Consider the following 20932-nt stretch of genomic DNA (forward strand, 5'->3'; position numbering starts at 1 on the left):
ACTACAATGTTACCCTTGTGCGTTTTCTTTCAGATATTCAAGAGGTAAAATCTGGCCAGCTAGTAGACAAATACCTAGAAGAGTGTGCCAATGAAGATATCGCTCTGCCACTTGATTTGAAACTCGTAGCCACCAGCTTCCTTGCTTTTGAGGAAGAGCACCTGGCCAGCAACTTATTTGGTTATGGTTGGGATCTCAATGGGTGTAAGTCTATTTTGCAGCATTGCATATTAGTTCACCTGTGGCTGCACTGCTTGATTGCCTTTTTTTAAGGATTTGTGAATATAATAACAATCTCATGAAATTATACCACTGAAGGCCCATTAATAAAACCTGTTCATGTATGTCAGCTACTGATCAATTTACCGACATTCACTGCTTGCCATTGACTTCCTGGTTCAGTCAGGCAACTTCAAACCTATATTTTGCTTTTAATAAGGGATAATCCTGTGAGATTAAACTTTTCGGCATAAAATAATAGCTCATCTCATTGTGCAAGATCAGATACCTGCTTTAAATTGACAGAAGCAAAAAATGGCTGGAGTGTGTTGGGAAGAGGTCTGAGTTTCCATCAGCAAAACCCTACAAGTAGTAAATCCATTGGGGAAGTCTGGGGAGTTGCCATGAATAGAAACATGGGCATTTCGTTTGGGACTTTGGATCCTGCACCATGGACAATGTCATCAGGGTGCAATAGAAAAAGCAAGAGGCAAGAATGACCCTATCGACGGAGAAAGGCAGTAATTGAACTAGAGACATTGCATAGGTTTAATAATGGAGAATTTTCAGGAACTTCCAGATGGTGCTGATCCCTATTATAAAGCCTATTTTAGAAAACAAGTTTATGGAGTTAGCTCATGTGGATTGTACCAAGTCATCAGTGAAAATCAGTGCACTCACTTGGAAAAAGAAAAATGAAAATTACCCCTAAATACCCAAATAAGACTGTCAATACCTGATGGAACCAAGAGTGTTAGAGCTGTACTAATCTGGCAAGATATGTGGGGATGAGCCACCGGCCCTGCGCTTTCCTATTAAAATCTTCTTGCCCAAAATTCACCTAATGCAACAAGCTCAAAAACCACTCTTGCATTCCCCTCCATCACACATAAGCAGGTTTGAAAACACGTGATTACAGTCAAATCCAGCTTTTCTGTTTCGCTCTACTCTCTGGCACTTTCTACACTGTGTCTAGGGAAGCTGCACTTAAAAGTTATTGAAAACTTAACAATTGATGCTGTGAAAGTAATGGCCTTTATTATATTTAGTTAGGTCTTTGCTTCCTGTATTATTCATAAAATGCCATTATAACTATTAAGTAGTCAACCACATTAGCCTCTTGAACTTTATAGTCTTTTTAAAGGGCTGTCATTTTCCTCCTAGAGGAGAGGATTAGTTTCAGACATTGATTGCAGCCAACAGCAGAAAACATTATCGCAATCTACATTTTTATGGCAATGTTAATGTAGAAAAATACCCCAAGGAATCTCACAGATGCATTAAGGAAAAAAAAAGCTGACAAGTCAAAGGAAAGATTAGGAAGTGCGGCCAGAAGCTGAGTTAAAGTGATGAGGTCTAAGGATGGTCTGAAAGGAGGAGAGAGGTGGAGAGGCAGAGGGGGTTTCAGTGGGGAGCAAGGCGGATGAAAGCACAGCGTTCAGCATGTGGGCTGAAGGGAGGGGAGAATGTACAAGGCACCCGAGTCAGAAGAATAGAGAGTACAGGAGGGGAGAGGGGGTTGGAATACTGGAGAATGCTGCAGAGAATGCTCCAGGAGAATGCCTGGAGGATCAAGGCCATGAAGAGCTTTAAACACAAGGAATGAGTATTTTAGATTTGAAGTAAGGAGTGCAGGAGGTGGGGTTTAGGAACAAATATAGGTCAGTGAGGACCGGGTAACAAGCACATGTGATGTGGTGTGACGCAGGCTACAGTGTTGCAGTTTTGAGCAAGTTGAAATTTACAAAGGCTGGCACACAGCATTGGAATAGTGGAGTCAGGAGCTGGCTTAAGGCAAAAAAGAGAGTTTAAATGGTACATGGACTGAGGCGGTGAATTTAACAAATGCAGAAGTAGGTGGTCTGTGATTGAGAAGATAGGGTGGTTGGCAGCGCAGCTTAGGATCAAACAGGCCACCAAGGCTGTGAACAGTGTGATCTCAGCCTGAGACAGTGGCTGAGTGAGAGGGATGGAATCAGCAGTGAGGAGCTGAATAAAATGACTTCGTAATTTCCCACCTTTACTGGAGGAACTTACAACTAACCCAAATCTAGAGCAAAGAGGTCGAGGGAGGTGGTGGAGAGGCTGAGCTTGGTGTCAATGGTGTATATATGGAAGCTGAATCCATGGGTGGAATCGCCCCAGATTTGCATTAAGTGTGGTAGCGGGCAGGTGAAATGACGTTTCACTCGCAGGCCGCAATTGCAACTTTTCACGCTGTATTGTCCCAAACTTTCCGTATTAATTATGTATTCCTGGGAAACAACACCGTTTCCATGGCGGGCGGGTTCTCATTCGCCGGCCAAGCCATCATCATGCCGGGAGCCGTATTTAAAATGCAGTCGCGTGCACAACTCTCAGTGCTTCCAGCCCACCACTGCTGCAAAGAAGATATGGCCCTGAAAGGCAATAAGACTGCAGGCCCCAGGTTCAATGACACGTCCCTTGAGCATCTTTTGGATGCAGTGGAAGCGCGCCATAATGTCCTTCACCCCCCGCTCTGGTCGCAGGATGGGCAGCAACCTCACTAATCCAGCATAGGAGGTGGCAGCAGTGGTGGTCAGCGCCAATGTCCTGCAAAAGAGGACAGCCACCCAATGCCGCTACAGGAAGAATGGTCTCATCCGTCATTCACTTTTCTCATCACTCTCAACTCACACTCACAAACCCATCATACACCCACAGGGATCTCACAGCTCCAGGGACAGCAACACTAACTCTCACACACACTCTCATCTCCATCAAACCCTTACCCTCTCGAACTCGCATCCTTATCCCGTCCATGGCTCCGCTCACCACACAAACATTCCACACAGGGCCACGTGTCCAGTTCACACTCTCTCCATCTGTTTCCATGCAGGAGAAGCCTGCTCACATCAACAGGAGAGGTCCCAGGCCATGGGTGGAGTGGCCCACGTTAGGCCCCTCACTCACTTTGAGGAGTGTACCATTGCGCTGACCAGTGAGGACATGGATGGTGCCTGCAGTGATGGTGAGGTCGGCGGTGAACACCTTCGTAAGGATCCTGCACCACATCATCCATTTCTCAACGCAAATGTGAATGCTTTCTCTCCTGCTTTTGACTCTGCTGCCATGCACGACTTATCTCTACATTGGTTGACAGGGAGCTCTGCCAAGCGACCAACAACCTCTGCCAGCCAGTCCCTCAGCAACATTCACACCTCACCTCCAGCCTCCGCTATTGAAGAGCTGGATTTAAGCAGCCTGGATGACCCATCACAGCGCTTGCCCACACCCTCCACCAGTGCAGAGTCACACACCTTGGTGGAACCTAGACCAGAGCAGGCTTGGGTTCTCAATCTGGTGGTCACCGCACGGACACATGTCCACAGCAGTAGGAAGCAGGTTCGTGCGAGCTCCCCGGCACTTGGAGAACTGCTGGGACTCAGGCATCTGTGAGGTCCGAGTCAGATGACAAGCCTCTAGATTTGGCCTTCCAACTCATCCTGGAGAATTAGCAGAAGGCATGGGAACATCACGCAGAGCTGTTGAACCCCCTCAGCAGAGTGGATCGTGAGTCGGAGGAGTGAGTCCGCCTGCTCTCTGATGAAGTGGTGCCCACATGCATGTGTATGGAAGTCTCCAAGGGGAGGATGGCAGAAGCCATGGAGACCCTGGTCCAGCAGAACATGGAAATGTGTGCAGACCTGCACTCCATCGCGGGAGCTCATGGGTGAGTTCCTGCAGTGGCAACACGAGAGGGAAACGGAGCAGCTCGACATCCCTCCGGGTGCTCCTTCTCCTCAAGGAGTCAGGCCAAGGCTCCCAGGCACCAGAAGGGAGGAGGAGCGGCAGCTGGACACCCCTGGGTCATCAATTCAGGAATCTCAGAGGTTGTCCTCTCTCTCCGAGTCCCCTTTGCCTGTGAACCCCTCAACCTCATCCTCTGTCACTGCAGAGGGAGCAGCTGGCCAACGACCCTAGAGGGAGAAGTGTGTTTCTGGCAGGGCCTTTCAGAGCCCCGTGAAAGCACTCTCCCATGCACGTGGATCCTTCACATATCACACTTTCCTCATGAATTTTGAATGCTGCCTGCTGGGGTTTGCTTTCAGTTGTCCATCTGAGCTGACCTTATCTCCGCCCACCCAATGATCACATTCCCATGCAGCACCTGACCTCGCCCACCACGCCTGTCATTTCATTTTCGATTCGGACAGCATGGTCTGGATTTGTTTTTTGTGCGCTACCCTGTCTTTTCCCTTCCCCCAGTCACCCATTTCCATTCCCCCATCACAGTTGATCCCTCTGGCATCACCTTCCACCCAGCCCTCCGTGACCTACCAGCCACAATCCTTCTCCTTCGGGGGTGTCCAGGTGAACATGCACATTCCCTTCCTTCCTGAAAATCCCACCCCGATCAACATTCACCTCCCCGACCTCCTCCTTCCCACCCACCAGGGTCCGTGTCTGTCTCCAAGTCCCCACAACCACCCTCATCGTCCCTTCTACTACTACCATCGAACTCTCACCCTCCCGCCTTACCACTTCACTCTGCCCTCGGTCGTGCTCACCATTCTCTCCCACACCAAGCCCACCCTGAGTTCGCTTCCCAAGAGATAGTCATGGATCCATTAGACCCCTCCCTTGCACTTTCACCTGGATATCCCACCTCCGGAACCTTTCTCCCCCTGGAGCCCCTTCCCCCCCTCCAGAACTCTTCTCCCCCATCTGGGCCTGTTCCCCCTTCGAAACCCCTTCTCCCTGCTGGACACGTTCTCTATTTGAAACTCCTCCCCCCACCCCGCTCCGCACCACTTCCCCCCAGAACCTCTATCCCTGGAACCCCTTCCCTGCCTCCCAGTAATCCCATCCCCCTGGACTCCCTCCTCCTGCTTAGTCCTTCCCCCCTCCTCCTTAGGAAAAGCCTTAACTCTTCCTCCAGCCTCACTTCTTCCTCCAGCTTTACTCCTCCCCCCCTTCCCCGACTCCTTCCTCCACCCATACTTCTTCCTTCACCCTTACTCCCTCCCCTCTCTGCACTCCTTCCTCCTCCCAGACTCCCTTCCCTCTCCGCACTCCTTCCTCCTCCCAGACTCCCTTCCCTCTCCGCACTCCTTTCTCTCCCAGACTCCCTCCCCTCTCCACACTTCTACCACACACCCCGGAGTCCCAGCCCTCTCTGCACTCCTTCCTCGCCCTGGACTCCTCCCCTCCTCAGAACTCCTTCCCTTACACCTTCCACCCCCCCTTACACCTACCTCTCCAGTTGCCATCTTCTCCCCTGTTAGCCCCTCCGCCCTCCCCCCACCCCCCGCCCCCACCCCCGTACTCCCTCCCCACCTCCCAACCTGAGCCCCGACACCTTCATTCCACCCCCACCCAACCTCACCCCCACAACACCTTCAGTCCACCCCTCCCAACTTCACCAACCCCCCTGACACCTTTCCCTCTCCCGGCTGATCCTAGCACTTCCTCTCCCACCCCCTCGACCATCGTCTGTTGTCAGCGTCAATGGCGACTTTCCGCCTTCCGTGAGCTGCTTTACAGCACAGCGATGTCCGTGGGAATGAGAATCCACCCAGCCTGCCACAGACGTTCCTCCAGGTTCCTGTTGCTGTTGGGCTCCAGCATCTTCTGTTCTTCAGGCGCCCGCGATGTGAGCAAGGCCCTGAGTGGTAAGTCCCGACTTCTGCACGTCACAGTTGTCAAGACGTGTTCTGCACCGGCGTGTTTTCCCTCCGACACAGGTGGACGATCCAGCAGGTGGGGATGAGTCCAGTGAGCTGGCCATATAATGATATGCTAATGTATTACAATGCAGCTCCTGATGTCTGATGGTGGGGAACGTAGCCCACCATCTTCGGGCTGAGCGGACTGATCGCAAATTGGCTTCACGACGCCGCGAACCGATTTTCGGCCTTCCGTCCGTGTTTTCCGCCCACGCCACCGGACACGCCCAACACCAGCGGGCACGGAAAATCTGGCCCATGGATTTGAATCACGCTGCTAAAGGAAAGCATGTAGACAAGAAACAGAAGGGGCAAGAGTAGGTCTACGGAGTTGACAGGAGGGGAAGTGAAATTGAGGCCACAATCAGATCAGCAATGATCTTATCGAATGGCGGAGCAGGCTCGAAGGGCTGAGTGCCCTATCCCTACTCCTAAGTCCTATGTTCCTATGAATCTCTGACGGTGCAACATTCAGTATTGAAGTACTAGCCTAGACTATTTACTTAAGTCTCTGTAGTGGAGCTTGAACCTATGATCTTCAGACTCAAGGATTAAATGGAACTGATATTAATATGGAAGATACAGTAAAATAATAGTTGGTGTTTTACATTCGTGTTAAACCAAAACAATAGGCATCTCTCGTTCGCAGTTCCAGCTGTACCTCAGCCAGGAATATTAATGTCTTTTGCTAGTTATATTACCACTTTTATACTTATGTACATATGCAGGCATCAAGTTTATTAAGAGTTAGCACTGGAGCTTGAATCATCAGAATATTAGATCTGCTTACCCTCGGTTTGTGAGACAGCTTAATTTAGTTGGGTCTTTTGTGGCTAGGCTTTGTAAGGAGCTTCAGATCAGTGACAGTGAGGCAGGAAGGTGGGGAGCACAGTGAGGGGGGAAAGCTGGGGACAGTGAAGGGGCAAAGTGGGAGACAGTGAGGGGGGAAAGTGGGGGGACTGTGAAGGGGGAAAGTGGGGGGACTGTGAGGGGGGAAAGTGGGGGACAGTGAGGGGGGAAAGCTGGGGACAGTGAGGGGGAAAGTGGGGACAGTGAGGGGGGAAAGTGGGGGGGACTGTGAGGGAGGAAAGTGGGGGGGGATAGTGAGGGGGGGAAAGTTGGGGGCAGTGAGGGGGGAAAGTGGGGGAACAGTGAGGGGGAAAGTGGGGGGGACTGTGAGGGGGTGAATGTGGGGGGGACTGTGAGGGGGGAAAGTGGGGGACAGTAAGGGGAGGAATCTGCGAACATTGAGGGGTTAAAGCTGGGGATATTGAAGGGATGAAGCTGGGGGCAGTGAGGGCTGAAGCAGGAAACAGTGATGGCAGAAAGCGGGGGACAGTGAGGGGGAAAGTGGGGGAACTGTGAGGGGGGAAAGCTGGGGACAGTGGGGGGCAAAAGTGGGGGCAGTGAGGGGGTAAGGTGGGGGGACAGTGAGGGGGAAAGCTGGGGACAGTGGGGGGCAAAAGTGGGGGCAGTGAGGGAGTAAGGTGGGGGGACAGTGAGGGGAGAAAGTTGGGGGACAATGAGGGGAAAGCAGGGGGACATTGTGGGGGGCAGTGAGGGAGGAGGCTGGGGACTGTGAGGGGGGAAAGCAGGAGACAATGATGGGAGGGTTCACAGGGAGGGGGGTCGGTGGTACCAATGGGTGAATCCTGGGGAGCAAACTGAGGATGCTGGTGGTAGGAGGGAACAGTAACAGTTAAAAGGGGCAGTGGGATGCAGTAGGTTAGGGGGTGAGAGTCCATCGGTGGCGGGTGAATTGCCAGATTGGGTTTTTGGAGGGTATACAGGAAGTGTATGCGGATCCTAGGGGTGGGCAGGATCAGGGTGGGCATGGTTACCATGATGGGAGTGGGTTCATTGGGGAGGGAGGGCAGATGATGGTGATGGGCTGCAGGGTTATGGGGCTGTGGCGTTCAAGGGTAACAGTTGGGAGGTTAAAGCTAACACTGGGGGGGATCAGTGATGATGGTGAGGTGGGAGTGGGCTACAGCTGGAGGGTATAACATGTTTGAAACAGTCTCAAAAGAATTGCGCATCATCCTGATGTTGAGGCACTGTCCACTCCCTTGGTGTCCAGCTGAAGAAACACTAGTTGGGAGGAGGGTCATTGGGTGGGCAAAGCTGAAGGTCAGCTTAACTGGACAACTGAAGAGGATCTCTAATATCCTGCCCCGACAAGGGGCAAGTGGAAGGCAAGTGAACAGTGGCTGTGGGAGGCTTTGTGCACATGGTTTCCAAGGGCCCTAGCAAAGAGCAATGCCTCTGTGCGCAAGCATGATTCAGGGGACATAGACCCAGTCTGGGTTGGCCCCTTAAAATTGGGGTTGGGGGAGTGCGCACAGGAACTAACACAAACAGAAGCAACAAAAAAAAATCCCAGCAGGCCTCCAGAAAGTGCAACTAAACATATATTTACAACTGTGCAACAACTATTTACAATGCTTGTACACCGATACTGCCAGAGTGAACATAGAACTTCTTAATTTCCCATACCCCTCCACTATGTCTAGGTTCTTCCCTGACAGCCACAGCAGGGGTGGAGACAGCCTGCTGACTGTCCTTTGGAGGACCCCGAGGCCTGGAGGACCCCAGTCTTCTTTGGGTCTACTGCTCTGGGTCAGGTGGACCCTCAGCAGTCCCAGAGGCTGGAGCTGATGGGGTCACAAACAGAGGGGCCTCGGAATACCTGGACACCCTTGGAGAGTCCCAAGTGGAGGCCCTTGGGGTGTCCTCCTGATGCTTCTGCTCCACACCCCCTCCCAACTTTGTGTGCCGGAGGGGTCCTCCCAGACTCCTTGATGAAAAGGAGCACCTGGAGGGAGGTTGAGGTGCCCTGTCCCTCTCTTGCATAAGCCACTGCAAAAACTCGCCTATGGCTACAGCAATAGAGTGTAGGTGCTAGTGCATCTGCAGCAGAAACTTGGCTTCCTGCTGGACCAGGGTCTCCATGACATCTGCCATCCTGCCAATGGAGACCTCCATGTGTGTACATGTCAGTGTCACTTCATCAGACAGCAAGCGGATAGATTCCTCCGCCTCACATGCCACTCTGCTAAGGGCTTCTGATGCCTCTGCCTGATGTTCCCTGGCTTCTCACTGCATCTCCAGCCTTTTGTCCATGACTGCTCCCAGATGCTTAGCATCAGACTCATACTTAGCAGAGGCCTCTTCCCCAGCAGAACTCCAGGATTGGGGTCTGGCCTCACCCTCTTCCTGCTGGCACCTCTAATGGAAAGAGGAGAGAATGAGTAACTGCATGGACTGACTCCTACATTGCGCAGAGCCTCATCCTCAGGTTTCGATGTGCAGCGGTTAAGTTTCCCCAGTGGACGCTTGGGGGAGGCTGACCTCACCATGGGCTTGCATGGTCACTCTCCTCCCCTGCCAGCGGACATCGTGCATGCCCCCTCGCATCTTCTCCCTCTTGCGCCGGTTGTGTACTGTCTTCTCCTGCATGAAGATAGAAGCTGGTTTGTGAGCACTTCTGATGTAGGTGCCACTCGCATGCTGCCACTCTCCACCACTGACCCATTGGCAATTGTGAGTGCCATGTGAAAGATGCACTGCCGCTAGTCTCCAAGGGTACCTTGGTGAGCTCTAGCAGTTGGAAGGACAAGTACAATGGAAGCATGGCAGCAGCAGCACTGTTTGCAGTTGTGCTCCACCCCAACCACCCCACCCCCACCCGAGATTTGTGCCTTCAGCCACCCCTGGTGGCCTCCCTACCTACAGACTATATGGACTGCAATAGGGCTATAAGGCAGCACCCCTGCACCTTGCAAAGTGCTTTTATGCAAGGGCAGCACAAATGGTGGCCTCACCATTGAGGCCCATGTCCCAGTTCCCATTCAGTGAGGTGAGTATGGGGACTAGAGGGTTCACTTAACCTGGCGGCGCTGATTAGGTCATTCATGCTTTTCCTGTACTGCATGGTGGTCATTCTCCAAATGGGATTGGCATTGACCAACCTGGCAACCTCCTCCCATGTAGCTGTGATGAAATGGGTGGGCCTCCTCCTCTCATTCCTTGGAAGAAGGACGTCCTACCTGTCCTCCGCAGCTTGCAGCAGTGTGTCCAGTGTTACATCACTGAACCTTGGGGCCGGTGCTTGTTGTTTCCTGGCAGCCATGTCTAAGTCCAAACTCCTGGCTCGATGAATGAGCAGCTGTCCGGGCGCCTGTTAAATATGGTGCCCAGACATAATGGCTGGGGAATCCTGCCGCATAATTAATGAGCCCAACATCACATGATTCGTGCAGGTTTACCCACTGGGCTCTGCAGTGGGAGAGCCCCTGACTTCCCACCCCTGCCACGAGACTGAGGCCTGGAGGAGAAATTCCCGGCATGAGTGATATTAGGACGGGTTGCCAAAAGCTTGGTCAAAAGAGGTAGGTATCAAAGAAGGAGAAGTAGAGAGGTAGAGAGGTTTAACGAGGAAATTTTAGAGCTTAGGATCTCGTCAGCTAATGACATGGTCACCAATAATGGCGTGTGTGGATGCTAAAAATTGCCGTCAACTTCACGGTTGGTATGTCGGTGAACACTGACAGTTTCATCATCACTACAACTGCAAAACCCAGGCCATTGAATTTTCATCAGTAGCATAGAAAGTATTGGAATTCAAGCCATGATTCTAACCAGTGCTTTAACCTTATCCTCCTTTTGCCTTGTTTTACCAAGTTTTGGCAAAGGTTGGCATCCTACATCCAAATGACTCTTCTACATAAGCACACCGGTGTCAGTTCAGATACAGCTATATATAATAAATAACTCTATATCAACAGCTACATCTCCTGCAGAAATAGTTTTACGGCTTATGGCTTACATATATATCAGTATTAAACTTTACGCAGTGCATACTATACGTGTTCACCTCTACACAAGACAGCATGAACATTAGCCTGTACTCACCTCATAGACATTGAACTGACTTTGGCCCCGGGACAATTCTCTGTAACTTGTGGTGAACTCCCCAATGAAATCATGGCTTGTATTAGAGATCAAGGATGAGGGAGAAACAAGAGAGAGAAAGCAAAAGAGAGAAAAGCTCATTAGCTCCATAATTTTATTTCTTTAATTTCAACTCATTTGTCATTTATATTTTCTTTTCTCTTTCCTCATAGGACCCACCCCCATTTGAGGGCAGCAGACTCTCAGGCCTTTGCCATTACTCATCTTTATTGGTCTACGCTGAGCTTTGTAGGTAGAAAAGGTTGCTCTGAAGAAGTCATATTTGACTCAAAATGTGAACCCTGCTTCATTCTCCATATGTGATGCCAGACCCGTCAAATATTTCCAGCACTTTCTGTTTTTAATTCAATTAAACAATTATCTAAATAACATAAAAAGCTGACTAGAACTCAGGTGTTTAATTGCTGTCAACTTGCTATGAATGAGGAATGGGGGAAGTGAAAAATGAAAAAGGATTAAATAGGGAGTTAAAAGGAATACGTAGATATGGACACATGGTAAGAAAGAGAGGTGAATGGTTAAAATTCATGCAAATAAACTGGGGTAGGAAACAAAATGCTCACTAGACATGAAGGACTGATTGGGGTGGGGGAGTGGGAAACATGATCGCTGCCAATTGATAGCCCTTAAGCTCATTAAGGAGCTCATTAAGATGCCTGCTAGATTGTGATTGGAATTGTTAAATGTTTCTTCAGCAAGTCCAAACAGTCTTGTGCACAACTGTGCATGGCTATTGGGTTCATCACAGGTCCCTGGTAAATTAACTTTGCATTAGTTTTTTAAATTTACTCCATGGGTCCAATGAGCGTCAACACAAAAGTTGCTCCTACCCTTCTTACTCATGGCTGCTTTCTGCTGTGTTCCAGCTCAAAGAGCTAACTGCCCTAATCAGATAGGCATGCAGCCCCAACATGGCTGCTGCCTGCCTTTGCCACTGCATCAGACAGGCAGCTCCCACTCCTGGAGATGTTCGGATTTTACAGCCAGCTGACCTCAAAGAAAGGTGCTACAAAGATCTAGTGATCTCTGTGTCATTGATTCCCCTTTTCCCAAAGTCACTTTGAAACTGGTGTCAAGCCAAGGGATCTCCAGTCGTCTAACAACAGTGATGTTATCTAGCAGGGTAAGCAGTCAATCACATTGACGCATTCTTACAGATAGCAACCCAGAAAGTAAAAACCACTGATTTTTTTTCATTTATAATTAAAATTTTACAGAGTGCTAAATAAATGACTGGGACATACACATAGGACTAAGCTGAAGCTGAATTATCACAAACTGTTTAAAAAAGTACTATTTGAAAAATGTAAATGTTATTATGGTAATAAAAACTAACTTACCACTAATATAAAATTGGATTTTCAGAGCCCAAAAGGCGGTTCAGCAGTAATTATGAACTTATTATACCATTAAAAACCTAGCTACACCTCATTCAGAAGATTTAACTTTTTCAAGGGTTTTTTTTACATAGAAGCTAATAGTGTAAAAGGACAAATTTTCATCAGTCCAATGATTTTTAGTTGATTGAAATCTGGAGGGGGTGGTGATGGTGCGCAGAGGGTTGAAGGAATTTCAACAGTACACCCCATGCGGAAACACTAACAACAACTGTGTATAACAGTATCTGTGTGAATTCCTGAAGTTCTTGTCAGTTTTAGAGGATTGGTGCTGGCAAACCCTAACAATTTTGTCACCGCTACTAACCTAAGATCTTGGCCAATATATTTCAACTTGCAGGGGAGTCCAAGACTAGGATTCACAAATATAAGATGGTCACTAATAAATCCAATAGAGGACTTAAGAGAATCTCCTTTCCCTAAAGAGTGGTGAGGATGTGGAACATGTTACCACAAGGAGCAGTTGAGAAATTCGATGCATTTCAGGAGATTCCAGATAAGTGCAGGTTTGAGAAAGGAATCGAAGGTTATCCAAAAAGTGTTAAATGAAGGAGGGTCCTGTGATACATAAACACTGGCAAAGTCCAGTTGGATTGAATACCATTTCTATTAGGTACCATTGATGTAAGGTTATTAAAGGTTAAGGAACCATAGTGAGTAGATGGAGTTAAGACATTTATTAGCTATGATCTAACTGAATGGCAGAACTGGCTTGAGGAGCTGAATGGCCTACTCCTGTTTCTAAGTTCCTAGGTAGGTGGTGATGCTGGCTGTGGAACAGCAAACAAATGACCTGGATTCCAGATCTCTTCTGGTGTAGCAAACTAGGTAGTGGAGTTTGAAGGGGTTAGCACTGGTCTCTTAAAAGCCACCTCCCTTCCCATGTGTTGTTCCATCTTCTAAAAACACAGGCAGCATGGACTAATGTTTATTGAAAGCACAATGACCACTTCCTGGACAATAACTATTGAAGACGGTGTAGGCTATAGGACTGATTCAAGGTGCTGTCATGACCACTTGGATACCATGTGCAACATCTTGTACCTGAGGAAAGCCCATCACCTGGTCAAAGCTCTATGCCTGTTCAACTGCTGTGCCTTGCAAACACAGCATATGTTATTTATTTAATAATGCAAAATGCCTGAGGTGGTACAGAACTCAGGCTGCTTGGATCGATCTCCATTAACATGAAACCGCCATGCTGTGGTGACCTTCACTTTGCTAGGAAGTGCTGTGCGAGTTCCAGGTGTCTTCAGGTTATCTGGTAACTGTCTTGTGAAGAGGAGGAAGCGAAGAGAGGTCTTTTCCCACATTTCCAGGCGACATGAAAGGTGTTTACAAATGCAAGTCCCAGGGCTGTGGCAGATCCAGAAGGAACTGCTCAGATATTCTTTTGTGTTTGCATTTGGTGGCGATGAAATGTCCACAGTCACCTATTTGCATTAAATGCCAGAACCAGTCCAGGAGAGAGAAGGAAAGCAATGGCAACAAAAATACACAAAAATGCTGCATCATTAAAGTGTCCAACAAAAATAACTAATACCTGGTGCAAAATGTAGTACATTTATCCCAAACTTCTTCCAAAAAAAAACAGTTTTTCCACACTTAGGTGAGGCTCCAGATAGCATGCAGTCAGGATTTCTAGCTAGGAGCTGTATTTATACAATTATTTCATTTAAACATGGCCTCGTTTGAGTGAAGTAAAACTACTAGGGGGAGCATATTGGGTAGATCAAGAATTGAGTACTCCTCACCACTCATGAGGGCTGTGCCATCTGCCTTAGACCATCTGCTCTTTAACATCAAAATGAAATAGAAAAGGAGAAACAATTGTCTGCCCCTGCAATGCCTGTGATCTCTGAAATATTCATGATATCTTCTTTTCTAAATTAGGTTCAAATGTAATTATGCAACAAAGAGCTACCACATCACTGCCACGCTGTGCGAGGGGATGGGATTTCTGATCTCTGATGGGGCTGCAGTTCTATTTATAACAGTTGCAGTTCAATGTCAAATACTTACAGACACAATTTTAGAAAACATTTTTTAAGGGATAACACCAACCTTGCATATGTCAGGGTTGTCTGAAAGAAAATTGATATACATAAAATATGGGATACTATCATGTTGTGAGTCCTCTCAGTAGTGTGCGAAACTTGTAACTTTGAAATAAGTAGAAAGGCATCATTACTGCATTGTCAACAATGTGGTACTCTGCTTAACCAGCAAGGAATCCAATCAGGTTTGATTGAGCAATGATGTTGTCATGGTAAAGCCTACTCTGCGAGACATTAGCGTGCTCAAATATAGAGCAGGCGATGTAATCACAATAACATACAAACCAGTTTTAATCTGAATAAGCCATAAAATATATGTAGAAGAGGTATTGACAAAGTTCTCACTGCAGTGCACCTGCTACAGAGGGACATTTTCCAGCTGACCTCGCATTGCTGCTGAGGCTTCAGATCAGCATGATAACTCTGTGACATGGCAACACTGCCATTTTTAGTACAATCCATGGAGATGCTTGCAAGTCAGACTTTGGGGAGCTATGAGGATAGATATCCAGTGTCTTCATGGAAGCAAAAGAAGTCAATGGATCAATGAAGTGAGAGACTGTCCCAAATCCCAAGGATGGTGCAATCTGCATTGCTTTATAAAGGGATAATGATCTCAGAAAATCTGAATTGCAAGTCACATTATCACTTGTGTCACTGCATCAAAAATGATCAAACAGTTGTGTAAATACTTTCTGCTTTTTGCTATCAACTATAATGTATCTGCAGGCTTTTGGAGTGAAGAAAAAGATGGAAGAGTTAACTAGGGATGAGAATGTGGGATAGGGCATAAACTGCTATACAGTATATGCTTGAGTTTTGGATGGACTGTGGGGGGCAACAGAGCCGTCACTTGGGAAGGATGTTGAGTTGAGCATGAGCCGTTATTTGCTGGATGCCAAGCAGATGCTAGAGACAGAGTCAATATATTGCAAGGTAAAACATTAATCATAATTTAGGGGCAGCAAATTTTAAGATGAAGTGGAAGTAATTTTGGGGTAAAAGAGCATTAGATGGACTAAGAGCTGTATTTAGAGAGCTACCATCTAGATGGATTAGGGCAATAGACTCATAGGAACATCACTACCTGGAAGTTCCACTCCAAGCCACTCGCCATCCTGACTTGGAAATCTATCTCCGTTCCTTCACGGTTGCTGGGTCAAAATCCTGGAACTCCCTCCCCAACAGCACTGTGGGTGTACCTACACCCCATGGACTGCATCGGTTCAAGAGAGCAGCTCACCACCAGCTTCTCAAGGGCAATTAGGGATAGGGAATGAATGCTGGCCTAGCCAGCGATGCCCACATCCCATAAATGAATAAAAAAAAAATAGATGGGACAGGAGCTGGCAGGTTTAGGAGGAGGTGGGATGGCCCCTCACAACTCATGTCTTGTCTTTGCAGCCTTCTGTCTTATGAGATGATTATTTACACAGCTTATGACACATAATAAAATGAAGACAGCTATAGGTAGATTGGTGGCAGCTGGTAGAGGGTGGGGATTGGTGGTGGTGGTTGTGAGAAAGAAGGCAGCTCACCACCATCTTCTCAAGGGCAACTAGGGATGGGAAATAAATGCTGGACCAGCCAGTGAAGCTCACATCCCATAAAATGAATTTTTAATAAAATCTGTAAGTCAAAATAGAATTGGAGTGATTAGTAAAGTGGCTTGCTGACCAGAAAAGATGGTAGAAAGAAAATATGACATTAATTATAAGGGTAAAAAAACATCTTTGACTTAGTTATTCAGAATGAACAGTGACTGCAACAGGGAGGCCTAAGAGCCTAACTAAATTCACCATCTCAAGGGCGATTAGGAATGGGAAATAAATGCTGGCCTAGCTAGAATTTTTAAAACCATCAGGTCCCCTGATAATATGTCAGGCAAACTGCAAGCACCAATCAGGCAACACGTGGAGTTCTCCCTCCTCTTGGAACCTTACGAATTCATTTCATGCCCAGGCCCACAGGCTCCTCTTTCAACGGGCAGAGACAATCAGTAGAGGAGTGAGGGGGCTGGCAGCAGCCTTGTGCAGCAGTTAGGTGGAGCAAGTCATGCTCCTGCTCTTTCTGACCCCAAAAGAAAATACAACCCTGACAGTTTCCAGGTGTTTACTGAGCAGCCTTTAAAGGCTGGTTGGCTGCTCAAAATCCAAAAAATGCTAGCTGGAGTTTGCAAGCTCTTAACAGGAAAAAAACAAATTTAGCCACCTTGGTCTAAAATGGAGAGGAGCCTCATTTCGAAATTTAAATGAGGCCTGCATTCATTTATTTCAGCTCCCTGGGCCACCCATAAAAAAGGCCACAACCAATTTAGCTCATCCAGATTGGGTGCAGTATCTGCACTGCTAAATTGGTTATCACTGTGCCTATTTTAGGACCATTAACAGTGCCACAATGTTGAATTTAGTCCCCAGTTTTTGCTCCAAGGCCAAAGGTAGTTTTGAAGCAACGTTTCTGGAACATGGGCCAGAAATTTCCCCTGTCGGGGGGAGTCGTGTGGGGGTAGGTGCAAACTTCTGTGCCGCCATTTTACATGGGCAGGCCCCGCCCCTGCTCGCCGACTGGAAAATTTTTCCCATGTTGTTCCTTGGCATACTGGAAACCAATCCTGTTCAAACCAATCTTCAAAACCATAGAACACTCTTTCAAGTTATTAAAAAATGTAATTAAAAGGAATTTTCATAGCTTCCAATAATTAAAGCATTTTAAGCTTTGAACAAATGAGAAACTAGAGGAGTGAATGAATATATTATTGCATGACCCACTTATTACATGTGGCTGTTTGTTTCATTTTTGGATAGCTTTCAAACACATTTCACATAGTTTAACACAACAGGGGACTTGGGATACAGGAAACAGAAGCTTTTCAGGCTAGAGGCTCAATGATTCCTTTGAATTTCTATCACTGTAACACAGCACATATCCTCTCCAATGATTTATTCAACACAATTTGAATAGAATAGATATCAAAACCGAGACTGCTTGCAGGCAAACAAAATTCATGTTCTACACACTTACATTTACATACTCCTAACAGGGAATGGAAAGTGTGGAATTTGCTTTCTGAAGTTTACTTGTACAATTGAGAAATATATAAGGAGGCACCTCAAATCTTGTCACCATTTTACAATTCTGTCTCTCAATGCCATTTTTCCCTTCCTTTTCAAGGATATATTTTCCAAATTTGTGGCCTGGTGCAGAACAATTATTTCAGTAGTCAGATGGTTCTCTAAGGAGCACTAGCCTCCAGAACCAAATTTCCAATGTGCACTCTCTGCACACAAAGCTCCATTTTAAGAGGTGAGATCCACAAAATCATAATCTACAGTGCAGAAAGATGCTTGTGTCAGCGCTTTGAAAGAGCTATTCAATTAATCCCACTCTCTTTCTCATTTCACAAATCCCTTTTGACAGTTCCTCTTGAATCTGCTTCCACCACCCTTTCATCCATAGCAGATCATAACAACCCACTGCATCAAAAAAAAACACATCTCTCCCTTGGTTCTTCTGCCAACTATCTTAAAACTGTGTCCTCCAGTTGCCGACCTTCCTGCCAACGAAAACAGTTTCTCCTAATGCACTTTATCAAAACCTCTTAACTTTGAACACCTCTATTAAATCTTGCCTTACCTTCTCTGCACCAGGGAGAACAATCCAGGCTTCTCGACACTCTCCACATTACTCAAGTCCCTCATTGTGGTATCATTCTAGTCAATTTACCCTTTGTTTCAAACTCTTACAAGCCCAATGCCATGTGTGAGGCGATGGTTCATTGTGCAAAATAGCTGAAGTTTTTCAGCCCAGTAGGAGTGATTGACTGGACAAAGTTTCCCATATCAGCTTAATTTTTAGATGCTAACTCTTTGTGAGCTTCAATGCTATTGGGGTGGGGGGAGGTGGGAAGCGGGGCTGGGAAAAGGCTTCTTCTGCAGTGGTATGAGGTTTGCAGCAGTTTAAAGGGGCATGTAACCTCAAAGAATAAAAATATTTTGGTGCCTCTTATTAACACTGGAAAAGTCTAGGTTAATCTCCATGAGATCAATTTCGGTCAATGTGGCTTTTTAAATGTTGAATCATGGGGCTGAAATTTAAGGCCTGTCGTGTGGGGGCAGGGCCGAAAAATGCGGCAAGCTGTTCAAAATTCCATTGACTTCAGCGGGAATGGAAGATCCCACCGGCGGGAGAGGCCATAAAATTCTGCCCATGGAATGCATCTGTTGGCAATAGTGGGCACCATTCTGTTTTGGTTGCCCTTATGTATACAGTGCTGTAATGTTGTCATGGCTGAAGACTTATGGTGCTACTTGGTTTATCATGCAACTTTGCTGACTCTTTAGAATATGCCTGTATATATTGAAGTGCATTCCAACTTCCCTCACTACTGCAACTACTGCAAAGATGGGAGGGAATCTGGTGCAACACAGCCCTGCCTGATTTTCTAATGCTTAATGCCACTCTATTATCACCAGGCCCATGGTGCAGAAGGTGAAGTTCTTGCCTTATTAAACAAATTCATCTTATTCCTTGCAATTCTGAGAATTTTCTATCAGCATTTTGATGATCAAACACTGCGTTTTCCTCCATTTTCCCACAAAGAACATAAATCAATGTCTTACCTATCCCCGATCACAGTCAATTGGTACTATGGCAACCATCAGCTAGCAACAATCAGTTCATTAGATACTAATTGAAGTAATTACTTCAACTACAAATGCTCCATTCAAGAGTTCAAATCTCACAATGGCAAACTATGAAACAATGTAACTTCATCTGAAAACAGATGGAGTAGTGTGTGCAGTTTGCTTGGCTTAAATAGCCAAGTGGTTATGGTACTGGGTTTGTAACCCCAAGATCAAGAGTTCAAATCTCACAATGGCAAACTATGAAACAATGTAACTTCATCTGAAACAGATGGAAACAGGTTTACTCAAAAGAGTATCAAGAGTTCAAATTTCACAATGGCAAACTATGAAACAATGTAACTTCATCTGAAACAGATGGAAACAGGTTTACTCAAAAAAAAAGAGTATCAAGAGTTCTTAGGCTTGGCCTAAATAGCCAAGTGGTTATGGTACTGGGTTTGTAACCCCAAGATCAAGAGTTCAAATCTCACAATGGCAAACTATGAAACAATGTAACTTCATCTGAATAGGAACAGATGGAAACAGGTTTGTACTCGAAAGAGTTAAAACCTGCCTCTTTGACCAAGTTTTTGTACATAGGGTGTTGTAGGCTGCACTCCCTTTTTAGTTATTTGAAAAACCTTTTATTGATGTTTTGTTTGCACTTCAGCCCCACGCTCCTGATCTATGGGCACCCGGTGCGGAAGGGGGTCGGGAAGGAGGAGGACCTCCTCGTGAACCTGCTCCTGGGCCTGGCCAAGTTGGCCATTAACAGGTCCAGGCAGCGGGCGATCGACGGGGGAGTCCCGCCCGATTGTTTGTCCCTCTTCCGCGGCTACGTTCGCTGCCGGATGTCCCTGGAGAAGGAGCACGCGGTGTCTGCTGGCACTCTTGAGGCCTTCCGTGCTCGTTGGACACCGCGGGGACTGGGGTGTTTTGTTGACCCCTTTAATCACATTTTGATTTAAAGTTTGTAAGTTTCCTTTAAACTTTTTTCTTGGTTTTATAGCTGACCTGAATTAGGGGCTGTGCCTGATTTATCCCAATTTTGTTGATTTGGTTTTCATTTAAAAGATTATCAAGAGTTCAAATCTCACAATGGCAAACAATGTAACTTCATCTGAAACAGATGGAAACAGGTTTGTACTTGAATAGGCTTGGCCTAAATAGCCAAGTGGTTATGGTACTGGGTTTGTAACCCCAAGATCAAACGTTCAAATCTCACGATGGCAAACTATGAAACAATATAACTTCATCTGAAACAGATGGAAACAGGTTTACTCAAAAAGAGTATCAAGAGTTCAAATCTCACCATTGCAAGTTATGAAACAATGTAATTTCATCTGAATAGGAACAGATGGAAATGTGTTTGTACTTGAAAGAGTTACAAATGCTCCAATCAAGAGTTCAAATCTCACAATGGCAAACTATAAAACAATGAAAACAGATGGAGTAGTGTGTGCAGTTTGCTTGGCCTAAATAGCCAAGTGGTTATGGTACTGGGTTTGTAACCCCAGGATCAAGAGTTCAAATCTCACAATGACAAACTATGTAACTCCATCTGAAACAGATAGAAATGGGTTTGTACTTGAAAGAGTTACAAATGCTCCAATCAAGAGTTCAAATCTCACAATGGCAAACTATGAAACAATGTAACTTCATCTGAAAACAGATGGAGTAGTGTGTGCAGTTTGCTTGGCCTAAATAGCCAAGTGGTTATGGTACTGGGTTTGTAACCCCAAGATCAAGAGTTCAAATCTCACAATGGCAAACTATGAAACAATGTAGTGTCATCTGACACAGATGGAAACAGGTTTGTACTTGAAAGAGTTACCATGAAAACATTTTGCTTGGCCTAAATGGCCAAGTGGTTATGGTACTGGGTTTATAACCCCAAGATCAAGAGTTCAAATCTCACAATGGCAAACTATGAAACAATGTAACTTCATCTGAAACAGATGGAAACATGT

At 46.5% G+C, this 20932-nt stretch overlaps 1 protein-coding gene across 4 annotated transcripts in view; it reads right to left on the minus strand.

The window, feature by feature from the left end:
• Nucleotides 1-20932, minus strand: part of LOC121280146 (copine-9-like) — a 409662-nt gene that overhangs the window by 63367 nt on the left and 325363 nt on the right. For all 4 annotated transcript variants that reach the window (XM_041191835.1, XM_041191836.1, XM_041191834.1 and 1 more), the window contains one exon: nucleotides 10824-10899. In XM_041191835.1, the coding sequence (XP_041047769.1) occupies nucleotides 10824-10899 (76 nt within the window). The remainder of the gene's footprint in view (nucleotides 1-10823; nucleotides 10900-20932) is intronic.

This window comes from Carcharodon carcharias, chromosome 7 (assembly GCF_017639515.1).
Source record: "Carcharodon carcharias isolate sCarCar2 chromosome 7, sCarCar2.pri, whole genome shotgun sequence".
In the NCBI taxonomy this organism is placed as follows: Eukaryota; Metazoa; Chordata; class Chondrichthyes; order Lamniformes; family Lamnidae; genus Carcharodon; species Carcharodon carcharias.